We start from the raw sequence: 20,147 nt of genomic DNA, 5'->3' as shown, positions 1-20,147 counted from the left end.
CCATTTTCGATTTCTAAATGGAGCAGTTACTTCCATTCAAGCTAATCATTCTACTTAAACCCACTTCCGTGATTTACACATAAAATATTAGAATCAATAGCTTTGATGCCACTTTATTGGGATTAATAATACTCTTGTGTACAATATGCAAATCAATAAGAAGAAATGCAAGCAAACACAATAGAATATGCTTAATGAGACAAATAGTGAAAACACAATAAGAACAAAATACACCAAGGATTTAACCATAGGACCAAAGTATAACAACTTCTACTATCAACAACAATAATGGGGTAAAATAGTCTTTCTAACAACAACTGGAGGTATTCACATCAAAAGATATTGGATATCTTAGATAATAACCAGTGTTTTTGAACCATTGTTGACTCAGATGATTAAAATGTTTGGCCCAAAACGGTTCCATTTCACCCTTAACTCATTCCTAGGCCAAAAACCATTAATTTGATCAGCAATCCATTGACCCAGATAGTCGACCCATCAATCCAAACAACGGTTTTTCACCATTTTTTATTTTAATTATTTTTTTACTTTTTTTTAATTAGAACAAGCTGTCTGTTTGAATCAGACGGTCAAACTGCTGACCCGGAAGGTGGCTAAAGCAGTTTCGGTTCCGGGTCGATTTTTAAAATATTAATAATAACAACAATTTTAGTAACAGTAGCTACAAGATAAAATTGAGAAATCTCACCAAATACGATGAAAAACCAAAGATGAGTGGTGGATTGATGGTCACGAACCCAACAAAAAGATAAATCTTTTCTCTGGCAAAGAAGAATAGTTTGCACCAACATCTCATCTTTTTTTTTTTTTCTCTTAAGGATGAATTGCCATTAAGATGCATGTGTCAGTACAATCGGTCCCCAGCTTTTGTAACTCCCCTTGTTGCACAATAGTGACACCAAAGTTGAAAGTTCGGTCCTACACGTGTACACTCTCCGATTTTGAACTGACCCCTTGGTGCACAACATTAGTATGCAATAATTATATACCAAACTACTTTAATTCAATTGAAAAAATTTTGCCTTCTCTTTTTTTTCCAATGTTTTCGAACCATCATTGGCCCAGATGGTTAAACCGTTTGACTTGAAAACTGTTCAGATAATTAATTCCATTTTACCCCAAGCTCGGTCCTTGGCCAAAAACCATTGAATTGGTCAATGACCCATTGACCCAAGTGATCAAACCGTCAACATGTTCAATAGTTTTTGACCATTTTGATTTTAATTATTGTTTTTTAATATTTTTTTTTTTGGTCAAAACAGGCCATCCATTTGAACTGAACGGCCAAACCGTCAACTTAAAAACCAGTGGCTAGAACGATTCCGGTTCTAGATCGTTTTTTTAAAACATTGCTTTTTCCAACCCTCCCCTTCTCTCCCTTTCATTGAAGAAAGTACTGTACCTCTTCATTGCAGAGGAAAAAAGGATGAGTGTAAAGAGAAAAATACACGTTGTACTTACATACATGGGATAAATATATACTAGAAGGTTGGATGAGCTCAGGTTGGGTTGGGTCAGATTCCGTCTGGTATTGGAATATCCAAGGCTTTATTCGTAGCTCAACCCAAGGCGAGGTAAGCCAACTTTTCAATCCTTAGCCCAGCCAAGAGCTCAAAAATCTAATGCCTGTTTGTGTGTGTGATTCTTGTCTGATCGATTCAGTTAGAAAATAACAGGAAATAAAGACAAGAACTCGGAACAAAAACACCAAAAACAACTCCACGTATTGTCAATGAAATAAACGAATTTGCATCTGCTTCATCAAAACATGATGGGGAAAATGGAAGGTAGACAGGTCATCAAGGTACAAAAGAAAGGCGGTGAAAGGAAAAAGAGTGAAAGTTTTACTTAACAAAACTTCATATTTATTGTCACATAAAGCACACAAACTAGAGTGAAAGAATGCATGTTTAAAGATAAACTCTCTACAGAGACTTGAGAGCTATTTACAGGTCCCATAAACTTATATTTCATCTATGGGCATAGAAACATCATTTTCTGCCCCCAAAACAGCAGCAACTCTGAAAAAGACAAGGAAATAATCAAATAAATGAGAAGATGTTCAAGAACAATAGAAGCCAGAAAAAAGAGCTAATGGAAGTAAGAAACCCACATACCACGGAACTGTCCTTGTCTTGCTTAAGGCGACCATTGGAGTAAGATGATTCAGTTGAAATGACTGGTACCTTTGCTGCCCCACTCTGTTTCTCCTCCCTCACTTTGTTGAAGATGTGGGTATAACCATCAGCTGATGCAGGGTTGTTCTCATCCCAGTCACCAAATTTTGGTACAGCAGGCCCTCTTTCAAACTGCCACATAGGAAATAACATCATACTCTTACTCAACAGAGAAAATCCATAGTATATCAGTTCTTCCCCACCTTAGAGAATCACCTAAGCAAGCAAGAGTAGCACAGAATCACTTTAAGCAATAGTAGCACTTAGACACTTTACCAAGCTCATAGATAATATAATCAATGCTATTAAAAAAGATTCAAGACTGAGCACAAAAAGGGTTTGCCAAGTGCACTAGGCAACTGATAATAAGACCAACTAAGTAGTGAAAGACTTGAAAAAACAGGGAAAAAAACTGAAGCTCACACTGCACAAAGCACATAAACATTCATGCATGTCTCTATATAGTACATATTTGTGCATGTCTATGTATGTATTCAAGCTTCTGAGAAAAATGGGATCAAGAGAAGTTTACAGTTTCATCACCACGAGGTCTCAGTCGTGATCTTCCAGGGGTTGCGGGAGCTAAACCATGCCCATGATCAGACTTTTTTTCCCAGGAAGGAGAAGAAACACCAGTTTTGTTTGCAGCCTTTGCCTGGTAGTGTGGATGGAGCGGAGACTGTTCAACACTCCTGTCAGACCCACCAACTGGTCTGCTAACCTTTTTGGGGGTTTCACCAGAACTTACCCCACGATCACCAGCACGTTGATGAGGCAAGTCAGCAGCTCTTCGACCTTCAGTTTCATGATGTTCTGGAGATTCAGTTACTTTCCTGGCATCAGCATCTTCCTTGCTTGACCGGTGCTCATGCTTTGGCTTTTCATCTCCTGGTCCCTCTAATTCAGCTCCTGTCCTGGAGGGAAGATCTGCTCGAACAGGTGGTGTATCAGAAAATAGATCTGGGTTCTCCTGAGGATCATTTGGATTTATGATTTTCCCAGTACTTCTGCCCTTCCGTGCCTTGTCAAAATAAGCCGTGTAAGGTACATTCCCTTCACTTTCCCAGTTGCCAAATTTAGGCACATTTGAGCGTTGCTGTCAAAACATCATTACTGTCATTATTTCTACTGAGGATTGGTAAAATAAATAACATCAATTCCAGCTTTATGTTTGACATACCCCAGCTTTAGAAAATGTCAAAAAAGCTTGCAATTTGGAATCCATTGCCCAATTATAAAATTGTTCACTAAAGTTAGTTCATTTATCTGACTACGATAAGACAAAAATTGTGCTTGAATAAACATTATGTGCAAATATAATGTTTAACTGAAGCAAATACTAATTAGTTTTACATGTATGTTCCCCTTTTAAAAATAATGTTATAGCTCAGATAGCTGGCATCTCAGAAACCACCAAATGCCTAAGTGGCAGAACAATAACCAATTTGTGAAGTACCTTGGGTATAAGTATAACCTGAAGATATAATGAATGGGCCTCGAGTTATGAATCAACTTCAAAAGGTAATTTTTTGTCTAATACATGCTTCCACTGATTTATTAAATATCTAATTCTTTCTATACCTCTATGATATTGCTTCAACATAAGAAAATTTAAAGGATTAAATAACAAGAAAAGAAAAATGACATCAAAACAATCATATTTGGATTTTGGAACAATTGATATGTCTCGGTCCTTGCAGAGGCCCTCATGGTTATGTAATGATATTGAAAGATCATGATATGTTGTTCAAATATCTAGCTTTTATGTACAAAACACAGAACCATGGAAGCAAGACCAATGAGAGTGCACGATCCTACTGCATATACAATGCTTTTCTAAATCAACAAATCAAGCCTCCAATCAAATACGGTAAGTGCAAGTAAAGTCGTTACTAGATTATAATGACTACCATTTTTTACTAAGGCTGCATTTATTTCAATTGAAAATGGGGCAGGAAGAAAATGGTACAACACAGAACCAAAGGCAAGGTTGCAAAAACAAGTACGAACTTCGAGAGGGGTTCATATTTCTCAAGTTGCAAAGCTTCCAAGATGGAGGTGCTTTTATTGGTGGTTTCACCAAATGGAAAGAAATCAAATAGCAGGGAAGAAGTAAGAAAAGAAACCAGAGAGAACAGGGAGAATAATGGACAGAATCATACTACCACAAAACAACTTGAAAATAGCATCTTATCAAACCCAAGATGGACAATGGAGTCTCGCCACCCCTTTAGCACAAGTTGCAAAGTTAAAAATTGGGTTCATTAATTTCTCAAAAAGGGCCATATGATGACTTTTTATAGTGATAAATGAGTTGTTCCTTTGGGAAAAACCATAGCTTAAAAAGAAAGACAGCAGCTATAAGATATTCCTCTATAATATTCTTCTTTTAAATTTCCTCTACAAAGGATAAAAATGGTCGACTAGACCACAAACTAAGCTAGTGAGGGCTTGCATATTTTGGTCTCTGGTGGGTGACTTTAAGGCCTATGGGCTTGATTGCATCACAAGTTGTTTTACTTCTTGCTCTTATCAAATTAAACACAACTTATATGGAAACAAGGTAAGCAATAGACAGTACAAACAAACCATTGTTGACCACAAATAATTTTTGACAACTCTTGTTACTAACATTGGTCCCTGGTGGATGGACTTCCAGATGGTATCCATTTGCAACTCTAAAATCACATTGGAAGACTTGGAGACCCTAGCCACAAGGGGAGTCCTAGTTTGACACAAGGAGTTCAATCACTTTGATTTTGATCACCACACTCTCAGCCCTAGTTAGCATGTTTTTGTTTGTGTTTATGTTTTGATTTGCTACTGTTTTAACTGTCAAAACTGGCTAAATCTATTCAGATCATAAACTTTAAATTGGTACTTGAAATGGATCACCAAACCGTAGGCTGATTGGACCTAGAATGGATCCAATTTGTTGGGCCGACTCTAGGGTTCATCGCTTACTGTTAACAGCCCATGAACATCACTAATTAGTATCTAAATCTTATTTGAGTCAAGCGTTTGATGGACCAATCCATGGATCAATTCAAACCTTTCTTAGAAAACAAACTAGTTAGGTTAAAGCAAGATCAACCCAAGCAGTTATGAGTTGGATAATGGGCTCAACTACTTTTTATAGTTGGGCCCATAATCTAATTACCTTCTAATTAAGTAAAACCATCAAACATTGGGCTGATAATGTGTTAACCTAAACAGGTTTGGGCTTCTAAAGCTTCACTTGTTAGTTTACTTGTATCGGATACTTCTTTGCTCTGTGATTGTGAATCCAACACATGGGCCATAAGTGCTTGGCCAATATTCATACTTAAGTGGCTCTCTACACCCATCATGGTTGAATGCACATCGTTACCATGATATTTATCAGATCATTGAATCATCCCCTGGATTGTGGGTCCCTCTGTTTCCTCTCCAAAGAAGGGAACCCCGCAGTAACCTTAATCCGTGGGACCCACATAAAATCTAACTTCATCAATTCAGTGGGCACCACCTTGGTAAGACATAAGAACTGAAGTTAGGGACTACTAAAACATCAGTTCCCTCATGAATAATACAAGTGTATGATGATAGGGATCAACATTAGATGTTATCTGTAAAGGCCTTCCATCATTGGTGTGAAAATGCACAAAAACAATAAGCAAAGATGCACCATAAAATTGGGCTATCTGCTTTACTACAGATGCCAGTTGGATCATCTCATATGACGATAGAGGTGTCATAGACTAATGGAAGGGACCTATCCTAAAATGGAAGGCCCTCTCACAGTATATTGGGGCTCCTAATATGATGAGTCAATACTTACCAATTAGAAAAGTTTACTCCAAAATGGCCATGGACCTTGTCTAATGGAGGCCAAAGAGGAAGCTCAAAAGACATGAGAGAATTCATCATGGACCTTATATCTATCAAAAAAAAAGTCATCATGTACCTTATCTTAAAAGATTGATAAGGTATCCACCCAAAAGGCACCAAAAAATCCTGGTGAAAGAGATAATTCTATCTAGAGATAGTTTGACAAAATCACCTCATGTAAGGTGATACTGGATAGTCTTAAAACAATGTATGAGAAGTGGAATCATTCTACTCGCCAAAAGGCCTCCAAACTGTTGATGACAACTAAGTTGTCAGAGAACCATCTAGTTCATGACCATGTCATGAAAATGGTAAGGTTTTATCAATGAACTGAAGGCTCTGCGCAGTAAGTTAGATGATGACACTAAGATTGATGCTATCCTCAACTCTCTACCCACCTTCAATCAGTTCATTCTGAACAACAAGATGAACAAGCTAAAAGCTAACTTGCAACATGCTGAGGAATTGATAAAGGAGAAGTCAGTAGTCATGCTTGTTGGAGGTGACAAGTCTGGTAAGAAGAAAACAAAAGCAAGAAAAAACCTCAAAAGAAAGTTGACAAGCGTAAGAAGCAGAAGAGGGACAAGTCATCATATGAACGTCACTTCTACAAGTAGGTTGGCATTGAAGATGAACTATCCTCAGTACTTAGACTCCTTAAAGAAGAAGGAAGGTATGTTTGAAACTTAGATCATAGAGACCAATATGTTGGTGACTTCTACATCCTAGTGTATTAACTTTGGGGCTTCTACTCATACATATAATACTTTGCAGGGGTCCAAGGAAAGCAGAAAGTTGAATGATGATGAGGTCATTCTTTACATGGGGACATTTGTAACCATTACAACTACTATTATAGGAACAATAGTTTTCGGTTTTAGGGAAGGTTTCTTAGTACTTGAAGATTGTCTTTATGTACCCTAGTTTAAGAGGAATTTGATTTCAATTTCTAAGTTATGTAATGTTATGCAGGAGAGAAGAATGAAAGAAGAGAGAAAAGAGAGAGAGGAAGAGAGAAGAGAGAAGAGAGAAGAGAGAAGAGAGAACTGAGAGCTCAAAAGATACTGCTGGCGGCACAGCTTTTTAATATATATACTGGGCGACAACAACTAAAATAAAAAAGGAGCAAAAGTACAATAGTACCCTTGCGGTACTATACATAGGAAAAAATAACAGCTGTTAACATGTAACAATGGTCATTCTATATTATTCAACAATAAAATTACAATTAAATTGAATAACAAGTTCCTTGCACATGAAGAACTTGAAAATGATCTCTAGCACTCCATCCTTCCCTAGAGATAAATGTGATCGAAACAATTTCAAAACAAATCCCTATGAAAAGAACATGTGAGACAATTAACCTTACTTACCCGTGGCATTATCAACTTAGTCACATCAACATAGAATGTATCACAAGATTTATTAAGGATGGTCTTTTGGATTTTCTCATAGTAGAAAATCTACCAACTTATAAGCCTTGCCTAGAAGGAAAGATGACAAAACGACCATTCACCAGTAAACCCGAAAGAAGAACAGGCACATTTGACTTAATACATACAAATGTATGTGGTCCCTTGAATGTTATAACACATAATCGCATTCTTACTTTATAATCTTTACCAATGACTATTCTCAGTATGGGTACATGTACCTAATTAAACATAAGTTTGAATCATTTGAAAAGTTCAAAAAATTCAGACATGAAGTCAAGAAATAGTTAGGGAAACAAATCAAAGTACTAAGATCTGATCGAGGTGGAGAATCTCTCTCTAAAAAATTCAATGACTACCTAAGGGATAATGAGATCATTTCACAATTCTCCTCCTACTACACCATAATTAAATGGTATGTTCGAGAGAAGAAATCAAACTTTATTAGATATGGTCCAATCATTCATCGTCTACTTAGAGTTACCCATATCCTTTTGGAAACATGCATTAAAGATTATTACATATGTGTTGAACCAAATTCTAGCCAAGTCAATTCCTAAGACTTTATATGAGCTTTGGACTAGCAAGAAACCAAGCGTTAGACACTTCAAAGTTCAAAATATGGGGTTGTCTAGCACACGTAAAAAAAGATAAGTGTTGACAAAAGGTATTTGTTAATTGAAATGCCCATTTCCTTGAAGAGGATTACATCTTAAACAATCATCATCAAGAAGTTCTTGATGAGGAGAACTCTGATGTAGTGGGAGAAGTCCCACAAGTTCCAGATACAAACACCCAACCAAGAAAATCTACCTGGGTGCCTAGACCTCCTATTTGTTATGGCCACAATCAAGAGACTTGATGGAAACTAAGGATAGTGAGGAAGATCCCCTGACTTACACGGAATCTATGTTAGATATAGACTCTTTGAAGTAGGTAAATGCCATGAAAGCTAAGATGGACTCAATGAATACCAATAAAGTCAAGATTGTTATAGAATCACCCTTTAGGGTAAAAGCAATTAATTGCAAATGAATCTTTAAAAGGAAGAAGGGCCCTGATGAAAGGTTGAAACCTAGGTAAATGCCATGAAAGCTAAGATGGACTCAATGAATACCAATAAAGTCAAGATTGTTATAGAATCACCCTTTAGGGTAAAAGCAATTAATTGCAAATGAATCTTTAAAAGGAAGAAGGGCCCTGATGAAAGGTTGAAACCTACAAAGATCATCTTGTAATGAATGGTTACACTCAGAAAGGATTTGGTTATGAGCAAACCTTCTCGTCCGTGACCATGCTAAATTCCATTAGAATAGTATTGGCAATAGTTGTACACTATGTTGCAAAATCTAGCAAATGGATGTCAAAACTGCAATTCTATATAGAAATCTTACAGAAGATATCTATATGCAACAATCAGAAGGCTTTTTTGGTAAAGGTCAAGAACACATGGTGTGTAAGCTCAATAAATCCATCTATGGGCTAAAAACAGCTTCAAGAAGTTAGAACATCCAATTTGACTCAACTATCAAACAATTTGATTTTGAGCAAAATCTGGATGAACCCCGTATTTATAGAAATATAGTGGGAAGAAAGGTTGTGTTATTGGTACTTTATGTAGACGACATTTTGCTCATTGGGAATGATACATGAACGTTGTCCTTAGTGAAGGTATGACTTTCAAAGCAATTCTCCATGAAAGATCTTGAAGAAGCCTCATATATCTTGGAACTTTGACTCTATAGAGATAGATAGAAGAAATCGATTGGGTTATCACAACCTATGTACATCGACAAAATCATTAAGAGGTTCAACATGCAGGACTCCAAGAAAGGATTTATCCCTTTTAGACATAGAGTCACTCTCCAAGGACATGTTACCTAAGACTCCTGAAGAGATCAAAGATGTGAAAACATGGTACCAGAGCAACTTTTCCTGGATTAGAAGCAGTTCGATCAAGTTTTTTTCTCCAATTTTTTCAATTCCTCTCTTTTGTGGATCGAACTTGTCAAGTGATGCATCAGACTGATCTGGAGGGAGTTTTTGTGTAGTTCTTCCCTTTGCTCTTGGTCGTGTGCCAAGAAACCATTAAAGGGAGGGAAGTTAGATGTTGTGAAGGTGATTCTTGCATTTTCCTATGGATCGTGTGATCCTTTTGTACCTAAGTGAGTTATGGAGATCTGAATGACCTGTAATTGCTGTGAAATTTTTTCTCAGTCTTGTGGATTGTGTGATCCTTTTTTGTGCCCAAATAACTAGGTTGTGTAGGTCTAAATGACCTATGACTATGTGACAGCAGTTCTCTACCTTTTCTTTTGGAGATTACAGTAGTTGTGCAACCAAGAAAACTGATGAAGGGGTACTTATAAGGGCAGTTTAGTTCTGAAATTGATCTTGTTTCATCTCCAAAATTGATTCAGTAGTGTCAATGTGGAAGTGAATGTTTTTTGTGTGTGCACCAAAGGGAATGGTTATATAGTGCTATTTGTGTGAGGACAAGTTTCTATAGGACTGTTTTTTGACTGAATTGGGACTAAACTGGGACTGAACTGTGAAATCAGACCTTTATATCATGTCTTTTGAGGATTCTATTGTGTCTAGTGGGTCCTCCAGTCAAAGTGGAGTGAGTGGAGAATTTGACATGATTTTCCCTATGGCTGTGATACCATTCGATGGTCTCAATTACCTAGAATGATCTAGGGGAATTAAACTTTACACAACTTCCAAGGGGAAAGTGGGTTATATTAATAGTAAAGCCAAAGAACCGAAGTCTGGGGTGTAGAACATGATAGGTTGGACTAGGAAAACAACATGGTGATGTCATGGCTGTTACTATCTGTGCTGCCTCAAGTAAGGAAGGCATTCATGTGGGCTGAAACGACTTATGAAATTTGGGAACAGGTAAACTCTACCTATTTAGAGCAACGACATTATGCCAAAATCTATCAGTTGCGAGCTGCTTCCTCAACTTGTAAACAGGGGAAAAAGAGTCTCTCAACATACTATTTTGATTTGACCTCAATTTGGAAAGAACTGGACCACTATCAAAACATAGACTGGAAGTGTGATGCAGATGTTAAGGCCTACAAGTCTCTGGTTTCCCAACAATGGGTTTTTGCCTTTCTCTTGGGCTGAACCCTATATATGAGTCTCTTAAAGTTCAGATATTGGGAAAGTAAAGATCTTCCATCAATGTAAGAAGTGTATGCCCTAGTACAGTCCGAAGAAAGCAGGCAAAATGTGATGAATAATTCTGAGGGGAGCAAAATGCCTTGGCAACTAAAGGGAGTGTGGTTGTAGGAGGTAGTAATTCTTTTAAGAAGGGTAACTTTTAGAAGAAAGTTGATGATAAAGATAAGTTATGGTGTACTCATTGTCAAAAGTCTAGACATACTCAGGATACTTGTTGGGAACTTCATGGGAAGCCAAAGTGGATCTAGAAACTGAGTAAAAAATCAAATCAGAATAAGAAACAGGGACAACAAGGTCAGAAGAAGTTTAATGCAACAAACTTGGCCTCTTAGGAGTCTCAACCATTTACAACTATCTTGAGCTAGGACTGCCTCTCCGTGACTAATCCCCGAGAAGATATCATTAATTCTTTCCATGACCATTTGGAGTTGTATGGGAGGGCAATCCGCCAAATGGATTCTACTCCTCCTACCTCGACTTCCTTTCCATATTGTTTATTCTAATGTTTGGGACCCTGTTACTTTATCATCTAATACTGGTACTGATGATGCGTGATCTAGAAGCTCCAAGTTGGAGGGTTGCCTGGACGTACTCGAGTGATGAGTTAGAGCAAACTGCAAAACAGTGATCAGAGTGACCGAGGTGGATGACCCGGGGAGGTCGCTTTGATGCTTAAGTCAGTAGTATGTTGTGGTTGCGAGCTAGAATTTGAGTGCTAGAGAGCTTGGATGCAAGTAATCGCGCGCGTACCTGGACCATGGAGGGATTGATGCCTTTATATAGCTGAGCCATTGCGGGTTTCCCGAAACAGTCCCGAGATCTACGGCGTAAATGGACGAGACCCATTTCCTCTTTAGTCGGGGAGTAATGTATCAATCAATGAACCTTATTGTCGCCGCCTGATCCAATCGGGGAGAAGATAAGGCTTGTCGTTATGCGGTATGATCCCGTAATATTCGAAGTCTACTGGGAAGCCACTGGAATTGATTGTGTCACTTCGGTTCCTGGGCCCCAAACTCGATTAGGCGCCGAGGTGGCTTTATGCCGAGGTGGCCAAACATCCGAACTCCGCATACTATTGACTAGGCTCCCCTTGCTGAGTTGTCATCCTACAGGCAGATCGCGTCCACATGACCTTTATTCACTAGGTCGTGCCAAATTACCCTTCATCAGGTACAAATGCTTCATTACACTTATTGATGACTACAAATATACATGGGTGTATCCCATGCAATCTAGAGATGAAGTGCCAAAAACTATAGAAGATTTCCAACGCATGATATTAATTCAATTTCAGTCGAAGATTCAAAATTTCCAATCTGACAACGCCAAAGAGTATTTCCATATTGATCTCACGCAGTTCTTTGATTCGCGTGGATCCATCCATCATAGCTCTTATGCCAAAACACCACAATAGAATGGTGTTGTAGAAAGAAAATACCACCATCTCCTTGAAGTTGCTTGTGGGTTACTTATCCACATGAATGTTCCGAAGTGTTTTTGGTTAGATGATGTGTTATGTGTTGTCTATCTTATCAACCATATGCCATCTCATTTGTTAGGGTACAAGGCCCCTCATTAGCTCCTATTCCCAAAAGCTCCCTTCTTTTCTATCCCTATTCATGTGTTTGGTTGTCATTGTTTTGTTCAAAACTTGTCTCGTACTCATGGTAAACATCATCCTCGTGTTATTCCATGTCTATTCTTGGGCTACCCTTCTTCTCAAAAGGGTTACTATTGTTTTGCCCCGTTTCCAGGAAATACTATGTTTCTATGGATGTGTCTTTCTTTGAGAGTGATCATTTCTTTCTTGTTTCTCCTCAGGGGGAGAGTAGGGTGAAGGAGAAACAAGTCTAGGTTCTTCCTCCTCGACCTGACCCCCCTTCGTTTCGTGTTTTTCTTCATCGACGCAAGGGCCAGCTGAGTTCAAGAGCTGTAAAGCAACTTGAAGTTGTACCACCAATATCATCAGATTCACCAAGGATAGATCCTATCCAACTAGGTAATCTTATTCCTGTTGATGTTCCTAACCCTATTGCTATTGGTCATTCATGTGCTAATGACCTAGACATCCCTATTGTACAAAGGAACGGAGTTAGGTCTTGTACCACCAAGCATCCTATCTCGCATTTGTCTCCTATGAGAACATCTCATCCTCTTTTCGTGCTTTCCTTTCTTTCATTGATAGTGTCCTATCACTAAAAATGTGATAGACGCTCTTTCAATACCTAAATGAACAGATGCAATGAAAGAAGAAATCAACGCCGTACATAAAAATGGTATATGGGAGTTAGTGGATCTTCCTGTGGATAAGGAATCGGTAGGGTGCAAGTTGGTCTTCATAGTGAACAGAGCTAATGGTACAATAGAGAGGTACAAGGCCTGGTTGGTGGCAAAAGGGTTTACTCAGGTGTATGGAGCAATGTTTTAAAATGCGGAGGCATGACACAAGGCGTTCCACTACCTAGAGGAGTGAGGCATAGTTCAGAATGTAAGAGGCGTAAGCCTTCTGAACACAAGGAGGCATAAGCCTCCTTAAGAGGAGGGGGATGACGAGGAAGAACTAAGAATAGGAAGAAAAACCCCATTTTTCTTTATCTTTAATAAAAATCTTTTATATTAAGAAGAGATGCATAGCACTAGTGTCTGATGGCAAGGACATATCCACCTTGAACAGTTTGAAGAAGTAGGATCAGATTGATTTCACAAAATTGCATTGAACCAACAGGTGCAGAATATTTTCCTCTTCAGCAAAACACAGCACACATTTGTTTGGAAATTGATAACCTATTTTCTTTAATATGTCCTATGTCAAAATACAGCCTCTAGCACTCAGCCAAACAAAAGTTTCCACCCTTGGGGGAACAGGTTTCCCCCAAACAACTCTAATTGGTTCAATCTCCACCTGATTCCTAATCAAAGCAATATACATAGTTTGACAGTGAACTTCCCATCCTTGCATCTTTTCCACCATTTGATATCTGAAGTCGTGGGTCTCAATCTCCACTGCTAGAAGCTTTGCCAGCAACTCCAAGCACTCCTCCAACTCCCAATCAAATAATGGTCTTCTAAAATTTGGGCTCCAAACCACTGAGCCATTAATAATGGTCTTCTAAAATTAAAGCTTTTTGTTCTTGGCACATGGCTAAGAGGAAGAGAAAAACGAAAATCTGCTCCTAGACCACTTGCAGGTTAGTTTCTTGAGTCCCAATCTACTTAATCGATTTGTTCTCAGGACCAGTACTTGCGCTTTGATACCATATCACCAGCAAAGAACGAAGAGGAAGAGAAGGAGAGAGAGGAGAGAAGAGAGAAACGAGAGGAAGAAAAATATGAAAACCCAAAAAAAACTGAACTAGCAGTGCCAGCCCAAAACTATTTATATTAGAGTGACCAACAACTAATAAATTAAGGCAAAAATTACAAAAAAGTCCCTGTTGCCTAAGTTAACAGTAATGAACAAGCTAACATTTATACTATATGATCTTATGCATCATAAAGCAATACAACATATGACAAGGTCCCCGACTGGCCCTTTTGGCCTTTTCCTTTCCTAATAAGGCACCAAACATGTATGAATACCTATATGGGGATATTCTATTCAAATACATCTCCTATATGGGTTTCTCTCCTTCATCTTCGTATGGATATCTGTTACCCTATGCTATCAAAAATAACCTAGGAGTCAACGCCTTAAAAAATGTTTGGAGGTGATGTAGGACAGGGGGTCCTACTAATTTAGGATCTGGTTGTGGGCTTTGTGGGGTGAATGAGGTGCTGTGGGTGAGTAGAGATGAATTATATGGATGGAGAAGCAAGTAGAGTGCTTGTTGTGCACCAAAGAATGAGTAAGAAATTAGGAAAGAGGTGAACTCTTGCTCTTGGGGTAAACAGCAAGAAACAGAGAGCTTAAAATAAGGAGAGAGAGAGGGAAAAGAGAGGATAACTTCTGGCAACAACCAGAATTCATTAAACCAATCTTTATTTTATCAAATCACTCTCCTCTTTTTTCCAATTACAATGACTCTTTTTATAGACTCAATACATGAGCTTGGATGACCCTTTATGAACTCCATTTTGGACTAGGAAACTGACCCAAAAGTCCAAAACAACTTCTAATTGTTTTAGAACTAAGACAAATCAATAGATGACCCATAAAGACACTCCAATTAGGATTCTAATTACTAAAGAAACTCTAATAACACTTCCCTAATCCTACTAATACTAACTTAATTTAAAGACACCCAGAAATTACTAAAAATAGTAATCCACGAGTTTACTAAAAAAAGTAATTATGAGAATTAGTATAAATAATAAGTCTGAAAGTTACCATAAATAGTAATTTTCGAAATAGCGATAAAATCTAAAAGATATAACTCCATTCTTAAGACACCCAGAACTGGAAAATAAATAAATTACTGAACTGTACTATATCCTATAAGGCTATAACCCTAAAACTCTGAAATTTGGTAATAGGAATTGGAGAATTGGTTTGTTTCCCCATGAAATTTTTTTATTGGTTACCATTTCATTAAAATTCAATGCATAAGACAGCTCCTTGCAAACCATATTAGAGAACTCCAATTCTGCAACAAATTCTAATTGTTTCTTTACATTACTTGCTCAATCTGTCTTTATGCAGTAACACATTTTTTACATCAGGTTCATAAATAGTCCAATAGTTATTTAGTGGAAGAAAAATAATAACTAACAGGATCTAGATTAGAAAATAATGGGATAATGAGGAGTAAGTATATATTCTATTCCAATTGAACCCTAATCTTGCTAAGCCATATGGTATATCATAGGGCGCAAATCGTATACAGTTATCTGAATTCAGATTCCATTTCCATCTGATTAAAGCAATCCAAATTCAATCCATTCATAATTGTATTGAATATGGTTCTCAACCCAATCCAGCCAGGTATTATCCAATTCAAATGCTCACCCCAGTCATCCAGGGTCTTTAGAGGGATAGACTGGACATGGACATAACCTCTCTAGTACCTAAGCACAAAGTGGATATTCTCAAACTTTAACCCACATTCTCATGCTTGTCAGCCTTAGATTTTACCATTGTACAAAAACGTGGCCCCTATGATACCTCTAGATACAAATTAGAAATAAATAGAATACATATTAGTCTATCTGCTTTTCCTAAGTAATTATAAAATTGGGTTCAATAATAAGAATCAGATTCTATCTTCAGTCAAAGATTTCAGTTTCCTTAAACTATCAAATTTCCAGTACCCAAAGAAAATATGCATTTGAACTAGAAGATATTTTGATTTTTTTTTGAAGAAGAAGGTAAAGTAAAATTTTATTAGAAATAACAGCAATACATTACTACTAAAAGTTATTTCATACGTGCAACTTAATCAAAGTTATCTGTATTCAGAAGATCTGACTAGTTAAAAATCTTGACTTTCTCTTTCTGTCTAATTTTATTATCCATTAAGTGCAATAATCCAACCTGAAACCAAATTGGCAGAGTTACTTTCTTGAATTGAGATTTCTCAGGAAAAATCTTCCAATGTTAAGGTGCTTCCATGCTCATATATGGTTTAAAACGTCTGCATATTTTAATAATATTTCCATGATACATTTCAATTTTTATGTGTACTGACATGAGATAATACTAGAATACATCTCAATATACTCCCTAATGCATTAAAATCTTTTAGATTGTTAATAAATTTTATTTTGTTAAATAAAATAATGCTAGAGAGAGAACATCTCATTGAGATGGATACAGAGATCAGTTAACTCTATGGTGAGTTTATCCAGAGTAGGTAAGGGGATGTCTGAGATGTATTTGGATGTATCCCTGCAAGCACAGCTCAGTTTCCTGTACAGCTAGCAACAACATGATTGTAATGCACTACTGATTCTGATGGAAAAAAAAAACAAACGTTTAACTTTTTTATTGCGAGCAAATCAGGTGATGTCTTCTATATTCATGGATATCTTTCAAGGTTTTGGTCTTTTGGAGAATCTAAAAGGAAGGACTGGGAAATCCAGTTATGTTTTTCCTACAGGACTTTGAGAAATCTGTGGAATATGGAGGAATGATATGCAATTGCAAAAACACACCAAACCAATTGTTCCTACCCATTTACGTGGGCATCCAAGTAGACATGTTCCCATCTCTGGAATTCATATGAAGACCAAGAACAGGAATTCCTTGAATCGAAATTTCTTAACTCAGTTTCAATCACTGAGCTACAAAGACAACCAGAAATTAAAAATAACATATTTATTTCCTTTTCTTCACATTAATCCATCAATTAAAGGCACAAAGTCATGCTTTTATAAAGCAATCTAATATGTCTCTTATTCTAGAATTTTCATGTTTTTCTCCTTGCTATCATGAACAAGGAAGCAAACAAATAGAACTCATCCATGAAAATTATTCAACAACTTTTAGGTATGTCCAGAAATGTCTAATCTGTCAGCTCCCAGAAAAATGTTTCATTGAGAGACAAAAAAGCTATAAATTTTTAAATCAGATCTTGTTGAAATATTATAAGCATAATGACCAGTAAATCGTAAATTCATAACATCACCAGTTCCCTGGGGTCTATTGCAACTTAACCCTATTTTCTATTCACTAGAACAACTTGACAAAGTTGGACCTTCAAGAAAGCACAAACCAATACGGTACCAAGGATAAAAAAACGATGGCCAATACAAGGCCATGGTAACAAGCGAAAACAAATAACTGAAGATAAAAAGAGGAAAAATAAAAGGAAAGGAAAAGAAAAAAGAGGGAAAAAGTTTGCATTGTTGTGTTAGTATCAGTGGTGTGTGCCATGCATATCAGCATGAACAACACCCTCCCATTTTGAAGAATTGGAATTGTTACACTTAACCGGTATTTGCAACAGAAGAAAGAAAAAAAATTGTGTTTATAAAGCAACTTATCCATTATCATAAGAAAATAATTATTTTTAGCTTTGTTCAAGTACAGTATAAAACCCCAAATATTGTTTTTCAAGGTTAACTGAAATCAACACTTTGTTCTTGTCTCAGATTATGGCCACCAAGTAAAAAAGGAAATGAGTTAATAATATAATTTGCAAAGCTATACTACATGTTCTGCATCTTAAAAACATCTAGAATCCAGAATACAATGAGGAACAATAGGAACAAAAAAGACATATGAGTGATGACCACAGTTGGAAGGCTAAGGAGGAAAAAAGGTTTGTATTTACAACTAAGCTTTTAAAAATCCTAGTTGAGAGAGAGAGAGAGAGAGAGAGAGATTTAAGCTTTTGAAAGGCCACTACATCAGAGAGAAAGTTCTTTAAAACAACAACCTGAAATCTTTCAAGAATATTCCTGACAAAAGCCATGCAACAGTAGAAAAAGGGAACAGATAGCTATCATTGGCTAAAAGGCCTCCATTCAATGAGAGAAGATCAGAAGAGCATAGATAACATGCCATTTCTCTAGTGACCATTTTTTAGCTAAGATAAGAAATAACACACATTTATTATCTTGAAAATGCATCATATATTTAGAGATACTTGCGCTACTAATCTTGAAGAGGGAAAAACCAACATGTCCAAAAATGGTTGTGGCAGAAATGCAAATGTTGAGATGGACGAGTGGGAAAACTAAAAAGGATAAGATTGGAAATAAATTTATTCAAAGGAACCTAGAAGTAGTTCCAATAGTTGATAAAAGTAGGGAAAGCAGAAGATGGTTTGGGCATGTGTGGAGAAGATTTTCTACAGTATCAGTAAGAAGTGATCTCTGGCAGACCAAAAAGGACATGGGTCGGATTGAAGTAGTGAAAAATGATTTAAGGGCTCATAATTTAACAATGAATATGGCATTGAATAAAATGGAATGGTGAAGCAGATCCATGTAGCCAGCCCCATATAGTTGTGACAAGACTTAGATGATGATGATCATCTGGGGAAAGAAAAAGATGTATCAAAATTAGCATTTTATTCCAAGAATTGGAAAAGAAAAAAAAAAGAGTTCTGAAATATCAAAATAAACAAATAAACAAATGGTTCCAAAAACCCCAACTCTCATTGTCAAAGAACGGAAACTAAACTCAACCTCTTTCAACAAGATTTCAAGTCCTGATAACCAAATGGCCCAAAAAAAGTCCAGCATAACGTTTAAGCATCATATATGGTTGATAGTATCGATGTAGAAGTCTTCTACCCAACAACATCCTTGAACAAACACAAGTTCATTTATATAATCCAATCCCCAATCAGAAAGGAAACCAACTAAAATCAAAAAAGCATGTCCAGCCAATCTTAGAAACACAAAATCCAACACTCATTAATCAACACAATTCACTGCTCAACCCTAAACTTTCTCTTTCTTATTAGAAATCCCACAAGAATAAACAAAACCCACAAGAAATAGCAACAACCCAGTTATAAATCCAAACCCCATCCATCATGAAATAATACCAAACCCAGTCGCCGTAACTTCAAAGTTCTTCCAGTTTCTCCTCATTCATTCTTAACACCCAGCCCCTATCAAAACACAATAATACGAAAAAAAAAAAAAAAAAACATCTATGTTTCAAGCTAACGACCAACCTAATATAATCATGTAAGCCAAATGATCAAAACTCCCTACCTCAACAAAATTTGCCCTCCATAAAATGGCCATAATGCCATAATTAGCATACCCAAGAAAAGCAAACCCCAAAACTGAACATCTACTGTTCTACTGTTACAGCCCCCCCCCCCCCCCTCCCGCACACACCCCCCAGAAGAAAAGGCAGAATAATGAGAAAGAGAAGAAGCTAATGAATTCAATCAAATAATTTCATGTCATCATTACCATTCATGAAAACCCAAGAAACCCAATATTAAGAACCTAAATTGAAAACCAGAAAAGGTAAGACTCACCGCCATTCTTTCTTAAGGAAGATCAGAATAAACCCAGGAATTCTAGACAAAGAATTCTCCAATGGGTTCAAATTTCTCCTCGTCTACCCTCCTAATAGGAGGCCAAAAAATAAAATTAGAAATACCAAGCTTCTCCACAAATTCCTTCGAAGATCCATGGAAAAAGCGATACAGAACTCATCACCCATTGACCGGCGCCACCGGTAATGTTTGACCTTTCGAACCTCTCTATCTGTCTCTCAGCTCTGTATCAAAAGTCCCCGGCGTACCCCGTCTACGCTTTTATTTACTCGCTCTCATTCCTCACTGTATGTATCATATACATTAGCTTTCATCGTTGACTGTAAAATACCTCTGGTATACGGTTGGTACTGTTAGTTAGTTCAATGGCGGCTTTCAGCAGTTTTATTTTATTTTATTTTTCCTTCTTCTGTCCCTTTTCGTTTTTTTTCTTTTTTTGGTTGGGGTGGAGGGCGGTAGTCAAATTCTTCTGCGAGACTGTGACTCTGTCCCCTCCGACACTTCAGGATAATCAGATATAGAAGCAATTTCCCATTTTTTTCTAGATA

At 37.1% G+C, this 20,147-nt stretch overlaps 1 protein-coding gene across 1 annotated transcript; it reads right to left on the bottom strand.

The window, feature by feature from the left end:
* Positions 1–1,842: 1,842 nt before the first annotated feature.
* LOC104609426 (RPM1-interacting protein 4-like) lies at positions 1,843–19,831 on the bottom strand. Its single transcript, XM_010275740.3, has 4 exons — positions 19,579–19,831; positions 2,731–3,294; positions 2,139–2,330; positions 1,843–2,042 (listed from the first exon to the last, which is right to left on the bottom strand). The coding sequence occupies exons 1-4, from the start codon at positions 19,582–19,584 to the stop codon at positions 2,013–2,015; spliced, it is 792 nt and encodes a 263-aa protein (XP_010274042.2). The 5' UTR covers positions 19,585–19,831; the 3' UTR covers positions 1,843–2,012.
* Between the last annotated feature and the right edge of the window lie 316 nt (positions 19,832–20,147).

The sequence above is a fragment of the Nelumbo nucifera genome, chromosome 3, assembly GCF_055504915.1.
Source record: "Nelumbo nucifera cultivar China Antique chromosome 3, China Antique-T2T, whole genome shotgun sequence".
Lineage (NCBI taxonomy): Eukaryota > Viridiplantae > Streptophyta > Magnoliopsida > Proteales > Nelumbonaceae > Nelumbo > Nelumbo nucifera.
Note: the sequence above shows the minus strand (reverse complement) of the source record. Positions and strands in the feature narration are given on the sequence as shown.

Excerpts from the sequence above, each read along its gene's own strand:
- LOC104609426 (XM_010275740.3), bottom strand. Across the intron at positions 2,331-2,730 it reads GACCTCGTGGTGATGAAACT|TTTGAAAGAGGGCCTGCTGT; the intron begins GTAAACTTCTCT and ends CCTATGTGGCAG. Across the intron at positions 2,043-2,138 it reads AAGACAAGGACAGTTCCGTG|AGTTGCTGCTGTTTTGGGGG; the intron begins GTATGTGGGTTT and ends TGTCTTTTTCAG.